Source organism: Cyanistes caeruleus, chromosome 23, assembly GCF_971803275.1.
Source record: "Cyanistes caeruleus chromosome 23, bCyaCae1.hap1.1, whole genome shotgun sequence".
Lineage (NCBI taxonomy): Eukaryota > Metazoa > Chordata > Aves > Passeriformes > Paridae > Cyanistes > Cyanistes caeruleus.
The window spans coordinates 3,385,357-3,393,443 of record NC_141723.1 but is presented as its reverse complement, the minus strand read 5'-3'; the positions used below and the strand labels follow the sequence as shown (position 1 = coordinate 3,393,443).

General features: G+C 52.5%; 1 protein-coding gene across 2 annotated transcripts; it reads right to left on the bottom strand.

Annotated features, from left to right (window-relative positions):
• Positions 1 to 473: 473 nt before the first annotated feature.
• On the bottom strand, positions 474 to 7,765 carry ACAD8 (acyl-CoA dehydrogenase family member 8). 2 transcript variants are annotated; one of them, XM_023941490.2, is made up of 11 exons: positions 7,631 to 7,765; positions 6,349 to 6,449; positions 5,816 to 5,985; positions 5,036 to 5,145; positions 4,726 to 4,802; positions 4,340 to 4,477; positions 3,545 to 3,680; positions 3,346 to 3,443; positions 2,977 to 3,129; positions 1,987 to 2,089; positions 474 to 1,224 (listed from the first exon to the last, which is right to left on the bottom strand). In XM_023941490.2, the coding sequence occupies exons 1-11, from the start codon at positions 7,710 to 7,712 to the stop codon at positions 1,172 to 1,174; spliced, it is 1,221 nt and encodes a 406-aa protein (XP_023797258.2). In that variant the 5' UTR covers positions 7,713 to 7,765; the 3' UTR covers positions 474 to 1,171. The 2 variants fall into 2 exon arrangements, with proteins under 2 accessions (XP_023797258.2, XP_086717274.1); XM_086861148.1 differs by having other exon boundaries at positions 7,439 to 7,743.
• Between the last annotated feature and the right edge of the window lie 322 nt (positions 7,766 to 8,087).

The window sequence follows — 8,087 nt, the reverse complement described above, 5'->3', positions numbered from 1 at the left end:
CCAGAGACCTTCCCAGCCCCAGGGATGCCCTGGGCAGGTAGAGGGTCTCCCCAGCGGGCAGGTGGCTGCTCCTCTTTGAGGCACAGGTGTTTAAAGTGCCCCCACTGCCCTGTGGAGGAAATTCAGTGTGCAGTAAAGCGAGGGAGGGGACATTCAGAGCCTGCCAGCAACAGCAGAGACTGAGATCAAACAGTGGAAGGTGTCCCTGCCCACAGCAGGAGCTGGAATGAGATGGGTTTAAGGTCCCTTCCAACCTAACCCATTCCATGATTCTGCTGCTAATGCTCTGTCATCTTCCCCCCCTGCCAAGTACTGCTGAAAGAGGAGCTGGCTGATCTGAAGGGGTTAACAAAGACAACCTACAAAGCCCTCAAGCAGAACTATTTTGCAACACCTACTTCAAAATTTCCCTGTTAATTCTCTTTAAACACCTGAAATACCACAGAAGGAAATTATCATAATTTCCACCCCAGTAACAATTCCATCATTGCTTTATTGATTCTAAACCTGAAAGGAAAAATAAGTTTAATTTACCAGTATTTTTACTCCCCTTACATTGCAGCCCACAGAGTTCAATATTTCTGTACATAACCATAGTTTTTCATTTGTACTTTTATGTTGCAAAGGCTTCTTTGAGATTAAGCACCGAGATGTGTCAGGAATACAGAGAACAAGCAGTGGCTGGGACATCAGGAAAAGTTTGCTGGGAAAAGAGGGAGTGCTTCTAGCTAAAGGAGAGGCATCCTGGGATAAAAACACCTGTGATCATCTGTTCCCCGGGGTGCTGTGAGCAGTTAACTCTACAAAATAAAGATGTCAGTAATCCCATTGGCACAGGCCACAGCTGTGCCCCAGGCTCCCATTCCAGTCCTGACTCAGCAGAGGTGAGCAGCAGCTCTGGTGTTTCTTTTTCCAAGGAGGACGTGTGGCAAGGAGCGGGATTTGGAGACAGAGCCTGCATTGACAGCTGCATTTCTGGCTGCACAATGCCAGCCTGGTGCCAGCAGCTCTGCCAGGCACGGCGTGCAGCTGTGCCACCCAGCTGTGGATAAGGCAGGAAGGCTGTTTCCACTGGGGCATCCCCCTCTCCACTCCCAGGGAGAGAGCTGGCGAGCAGGGGAGGGAAACAGGCCGAGCTGTAACAGATGGAGGGGTCTGAAGGCTCCTGGCTTCAGCCCTGTAGCAGATTCCTGGCCACAATCATCCTCATGACCTCGTTGGTGCCTGCAGCGCGATGGGGATGCAAAGGAAGCACAGTTAAGGCATGGTCCAATATTTTCCCCCTCAAAAGGCCAAGAGAACTCTTCCCTGATGTGCAGTTTATGGCACAGAGAAGCTCTTCCCACCAGCTGAAGTGGGATTTGGGAGGGCTTGTGCCAAAACCCATCTGCCAAGTGCCTGCATATTGCTTGGGAAAGCTGTTGCTGCTTTTCATCTGGGTGTTGGGAGGATGCAGGAGCAGGCATTGAGCAAATGTATTTATATCAACATCTGAGCCCTCTGCTTTCCATTTAACACATACACAACTCACAGGCTGCAAACACACTCGGTGTAAGAAAGATCATGTCCCTTACCAGGTACTCTGGTTGTAGGTGAGGGGATTTCAAAGCAGGGAAAACAAAATATTTAGGAAGCCAAACAGAGATTAGAAAAAGACAAATACTGCTAGAGGCACGATGTCAAGGAGTGCAAACAGACCAAAATCACAGGAGAGGAATTGTTAGGGAGAATCATCACATGACCAGGAGTAATGGGATGAAACTGGACAGAGGCACTGCTAACATGACAAGTAAATAAATACCTTCCTCTGCTGTAAGACTCTTAAAATAGCCAGTAACTGCTCCCACATGGCCAAAGCACTCACACACAGCACACCTCACGCTCAGAAACCAAAGAATCAGAGTCTTGTGGGAAGGTGGGGGCCTCCAGGGGCATTTTCCTCCCAACCCTAGTACCAATTTCACCTGTAACAGGAGCATCTTTTACCTTCCAGGATCTGGTGGACTCTGATGTCTCGCACAAACTGCTGCACCGCGTAATCCTTCAGGTAACCGTAGCCCCCGTGCATCTGCAGAGCTTGGTTACAGATCTAGGGGGGTAACACTGCTGTGAGGTGACTCGGGGAGGACCCAGGAACCTCAGCTCACTTTTTTATTTTTCCTGGTCACCTAATCTCATCTCTTAAAATCGTGGTGTGACTCTCAGCCCCCCATCAGTGCTGCTCTCCGTGCTATCACACGAAAGGTGTGTTTATGTGAACAGGAATGCACAGAAATACCCCGAGGATGGGTGTTTTTTAGGGAATAAGGTGATTTTTGCTGCATTTCTGTGGTTTGGGGATGCAAATCCGAACCGCCCGATCGCCACCTGGCGGCCACTCAGGGGAAGGGCTGGCAGGGCGCTGTTTCCATGGAAACGGGACTCGGTGTATCCTATCCCTCAGTTTGGGATAGAAAACAGCAAAAATCAGAGTGCTGAGCACATAAAATAGCTCCTAAAGACACTGGGCTAAGAAGTGTCAAGCGCTTTTTCCCCCTTCTTGCTTCCTCTTTATGGGGACATTGTGATAAGATAACAAAATAAGGTATTTTTCAAAGTGGTAAGATAATTTTCAAAGCAAAAATGTAATTTTTCGGTGGAAAGACCGCTTGCTACCCAGGAACGATCACCCTGAAACATGCAAATTTTCCTTGGAAAATAAAAATTCTCTGCTCCCTGTCCTATCTCCCTTTTGGCCCCCTAGGAAGTGATGTCAGAAGAACCGTGGAAAGATGTTTTTAATTCTCACAGATTAATCCTGAGGCTTCCACACATCTTAAAAAACATCAAATATTTTGTAAAACTTGTTTTCAAACGAGGCTCCTGGCTCTAGGCTTGGCTTTGGGTCTCCACAGCATCGAACTTCCCACACCCTGGGCATTAAGGGAGGTCTCTAAGCTTCTAATTGGGATCCCAAGTGGTGTTTGAGGGACCTACCCCGAAGCACTCGTCGGTGGCAAAGAGCTTGGCCATGGAGCAGAGCACGGCCGCGTCCTCCCGGCCGTCCTGCAGCGCCCGCGCCGCGTTGCGCACCATGAGCCGCGCTGCCACCAGCCGCGTGGCCATCTCTGCCAGCCTGAACTGCAGGTACTGCCACAGCCACAGGAAAAGGGACATCAGCATCCTCAGGGGGTCTCAGCCACAGCCCCACCACCTGCAGGCAGGGCTCAGGCCTGACACGCTTCCTTTCTCAGGAAAAGTGTGTTCTTGACTTCTCCAGGGAAGTGAGGGATGGCCCTTCCAGGATGAGGAAGAGCTCAGCTCTGGAGGTTACCAGAGCAGAGCAGAGGTTGCAGCAGGGGTTACCTGGTTGTTGGCAAGGGGTTCCCCGAACTGTTTGCGGACAGTGAGGTGCTCCTGAGCCAGGAGAACTGAGGCGTGAGCAGCTCCTAACGAGCAAGAAGCTGGTGGGAGAAGCCAAGGACACCCAGTGAATGTGAAGCTCCTTCAGACAGGCAACAAGCAGCTCCTGCCCTCCTCCCCTGGCTCTCTTTGCCTTTCTCACCGATGTTTATCCTGCCTCCATTGAGCCCCTGCATGGCGATGTTGAAACCCTGCCCTTCAGCTCCCAGCCGGTTTCCCACAGGAACGACACAGTCCTCGAAGATCACAGCCCGAGTTGGCTGGGAATTCCAGCCTACCTGGGAAAAACAGAGCTCCTTCCAGACTGCCTGAGGAGCAGCACAGAACCAGCACAGAACCACCAGCCTGCTCCCAACCCCTCGGTCTCACTGCCAAGCTGCCACAAAGCACCCATGGTCTGCGTGGTTTGGCCTCAGGGTGGAAACTGGAATGGGTGTTTTTGGGAAGAGGCAAAAATCCAGTGATCTTGATGTTCCTGAGACTAAAATCCTTCACTTACCAAAGGGATACCCATCCCCATTGCAAATCCCCATTAGGCAAACTTCACCAAACTTCACCAAAGCTGGAATTGGCTTGGTAAAACCATGCCAAGCTGGGACTCCCATCCATCCATGAAGAGATCCCTAATGCTTTACACAGACACACTCATTGGGACCACAGGACACAGCCTCAAGCCGTGCAGGGGAGGCTCAGGCTGGACATCAGAAGGAATTTCTCCATGAAAAAGGCTGTCAGGCATTGGAATGGGCTGTCCAGGGAGGTGTTTGAGTCACCACCCCTGCAGGGGTTTAAGGAATGCCTGGATGTGGCACTCAGTGTTTTGGCTGACAAGCGAGGATCAGTCACAGGTTGGACTCGAAGGTCTTGATTCTGTGGTTCTGTGATCTCTGTTCTGCACGTCCCTCAAGCACAGAGGAAGCACAAACCAAACTCTTACCTTCTTCTCCTTCTTGCCAAAGCTGAGCCCTGGCATTCCTTTCTCCAGCACTAGGCAGGAGATGCCCTTGGGGCCTGGGCCCCCTGTGCGACACATGACCACGTACACATCGGTGTCACCTCCCCCGCTGATGAAGGCCTGCAGGAGGGCACAACGAGAAAAGTGAGGCTTTGGGGTGGTTTTGCAAGCTAAGCCTGAGCCCACAGCAGCAGCTGGCAGGGTACAGAAATGGTACCAAGACCCCACAGCCAGAGGCATTTTGGGACCCAGCTGGTGAAAGCTCTGCAGAGCACATCCTGCCCTGGGAGAATGCACAGAGGTGAGGAGACAGCAGAGATGGGAAGGACAGTGAGACCCAGGCAGCTTTAGCAGGAATGAGGAGGTACCTTGGAGCCATTCAGGACATAGGTGTCCCCTTTCCTCTGAGCTGAGGTCAGCAGGGAAGCTGCATCACTGCCACTCCCTGTTTGAGAGGTAAGGAAGCAGCCAGTGAAGCAGAAGGTCCAGAGCCTACAAATGCCCCAGGATCATACCCTGACAGCTGGGTTTGTACCACGAGCATCTCAGCAATCGCCATCTGCCCCTCCCCAACTTCCCAAATGAATATGGAAAGAAACTTTTCACCTCCAGACCTCTGCAAAGTTCATGTCCAGTTAAAGAGAATGGAGATGTCCTGGTTGAGTTGAGGATGCTCACCTGGCTCAGTCAGGCAGTAAGAGGCAAACTTTTCCATGCTACAGAGCGATGGGCAGAACCTGCGCCGCTGCTCCTCGTTGCCAAAGGTGTCAATCATCCAAACACACATGCTGGGGTGGGAGAGAAGGAGCAGAATTCAGGATGTGAACGTAGATTGTGCAAGAACATCGCTGGCTGAACAGAGGAAAGCTCCACGGAGTTGAGCCACAAGCCCTGAGGCCTGAAAGGGCATTGTTACACCTTCAATTCACCACAGACTCCCTGCCCTATGGAACAGCAGGTTCCTGTTTAAGAGCCTCAGTCTCCCCTCCATGCTCAGCCCTGCTCCCTCTCCAGGAAATTGCACCACTGGAGAAACTGGCAGCATCACTGCAGCTCTCTGTGCCAAGAGACCTGTCACTGGACATGTCTGTACAAGCAGGACAGCCCCAGCATCAGGTGGTGCCTCTGGGCTCTGTCACAGCAATGCCGAGGCACAAAGGCCTTTTCCAGGCAGGTTACTATCTATAGACAGCTTAAGTGGCAGAGCAGGGAAAAAAATCCAGAACTCAATCCCATCTTGCATGCCACAAAGCTAAAATTACTTCTTGGTGGCATCTCAGTCCTTGTGGCCTATTTGTTTACTGCCACCCAGGGATCCTCACAGGGATGTGTGTACTTGAGGTCACAATTTAAATATTGAAATAATGAGCAGCAGCGAGGGATTTAGAGCCCTCCATCTGGATTCAGAGCCCACAGAGCAGCCAGGCTGACACCACCCACCTCCCCAGACACACTCACTTGTGGATGCTCATGTAAGCAGTGGTGCTGGTGCATCCTGTTGACAGAGCTTCAAAGATTATGGAGGTGTCAAGTCGTGACAATCCAGAGCCACCAACATCTGGTTTCACATAGATCCCACCAAATCCTAGCTGGGCTGCCTTCCGCATCGTTTCCACAGGGAATATTTCCTATTGGGGCAGGCAGGGATATCCCAATGAATATTCAGGGTTAGTTCAATCTCTTTTGGTATCCCTGGGCTACCAATTTGAGTCCCACTGTTCTGCAGAGTTTAAGTCAACTGAGTGAGTCAAAGAGGTGGTACCTACACAGACACACTCCATCTTCAGCAGTGAATCCAAGATTCAGGTGACTGAATAACCTGGCTAGGAAAGCTTCAAGGTATTTCTGATGATTTCCCCTCCCTCAGCTACAGCAGCAGCTTCAGTGACAATCTCCAGAGCCACTGCAGGAACCCCTCAGTCAGACCTGTGGGTCAGAACATCCTAAGGGAGGAAAAAGTGAGCAGTACAGCCCTTGTGAGGCTGTCCTACCTTCTCATCCCACTCCGCCATGTAGGGAGCCATCTCCTTGGCAGCAAAATCAAGGGCAACTTTTTGGAATTCCTTCTGATCCTCAGTCAGTCCTGTGGATGCTAGAAAAGCAGGAAGAGATCAGAACACGTGTCTGCTGAGGGAAAGCAGCACAACAACCTCGTTTGTAGCCCAGTTTCAGAGTGCTCCTTAACTCACACAAACAGTTCAGGGGCTCTGCTGCAGAGAACATTTCTCTGTTCCTCAGGAATGTCATGAACTGTGCTGAGAGCAGTTGGGAGGGGCTTTCTTGGGACAAAACAAATCCAAAATCCCAGCTGTTTCTGCTCCATGCTACATTGGAAAGCCAGGGCAGGGGAGCACAGCCCATGGCAGCTGTCACTCCACCTCACTAAGTCTGCACTGCAGAAATATGAAGGAGCAGTCCTGGGACTTCAAAGAAAGGAGATTGGGAAGCAAAGAATAAAGCAGCCCTTTGGAAACAGCATCTAAAGCTTTAGTTGGGTTCTGCATTTGAAACCTTCTTGCTTCGATGGCACATAAATACAAGATTGTTTTGTTAGCTCCTCTCCTGAAATTCATACAGGGGTGCTCCTACTTAAATTCTAAATGTTCTTACATGTAGACATCGAAACAATTCACCTGCAAAGTGTTCTGGTTTGGGTTGGAAGGGACCTCCAAACACTTTGTACAAGACCAAGCCCTGTCCAACCTGGCCTTGAACACTGCAACTTACACTTACACATTCTAACAGTGTAACTTGTGCATCCACAACTTCTGGGCAGCCTGTGCCAGCTGGAATTCTGCCAGAGGAACTCCTTCCTAATATCTAACCCAAATCTCTCCTCTTTTACTTTAAATTCATTCTCCCTTATCAGTCTGCCCATGTAAAAAAATCACTTTCCTTATTTTTTATAATCCCCCTTCTTTGAGAGATACTCTTTGATTCACTATTAAACCTGAAAAAGCGTGAAAGCCTAACAAAAGTAAGGGAGGGACAGGGAGAGGGAAGGGCTTTTTTCTGTAGGCTCTTTCCCATTGCTGGGCACGGTCTAACAAGGTAAAAGGAGGGACAGGGAGAGGGCAGGACCTTTCCTTGCGGGCTCTGTCCCATGGCCAGGCACCCCCCGCCCAGCCCGGGGGCAGGAGCCAGGGAGGAGGGACACGGAGAGCAGCGCCACAGCGAGCAGTGACACGGGCAGCTGGGGACATCCCTCCGGGCGGGGACAGGAGGTCCGGGGGCCCCCAGCCCGCCTCCCCCGGGCCGCGGGCAGCTCCTTACGGTCGATGCAGGACGCGATCCCCCGGCGCCCCAGCAGCAGCCGCGCCGCCGCCCGCGGGGCCGCTCGCCACGCCATGGCCATGGCCGTGTGGGGCCGCTCGCTTCCCGCCTCCCCGCCGCCGCCGGCTCCCACCGGGGCACGCTGGGAGCTGTAGTCCTGCCCCCGGCGCCGCCCGCCCGGGCGGGGAGAGAGCGAGGGGAGCCGCTCCTGCCCCGGCCTTTGCATAGCGGGCACCGCTTCCGAGCGCGGCTTCCTCCTCCTCCTCCTTCTCCTCCTCCTCCCTGGCCGGCACCGCGAGCATCCCCAGCGCGCCGAGCAGGACAGGCGGCAGGGCCCGGGCTGGTGAGCGGGAGCTCGGAGGGCTGCGAAGGAGGGAGGGAGGGAGGAAGGGGAAAGCTTGGCATAGAAGGTGGAAAAGTTGATGCCAGCCGCTCTGGCAGGAGGCGGCCGGCTCGG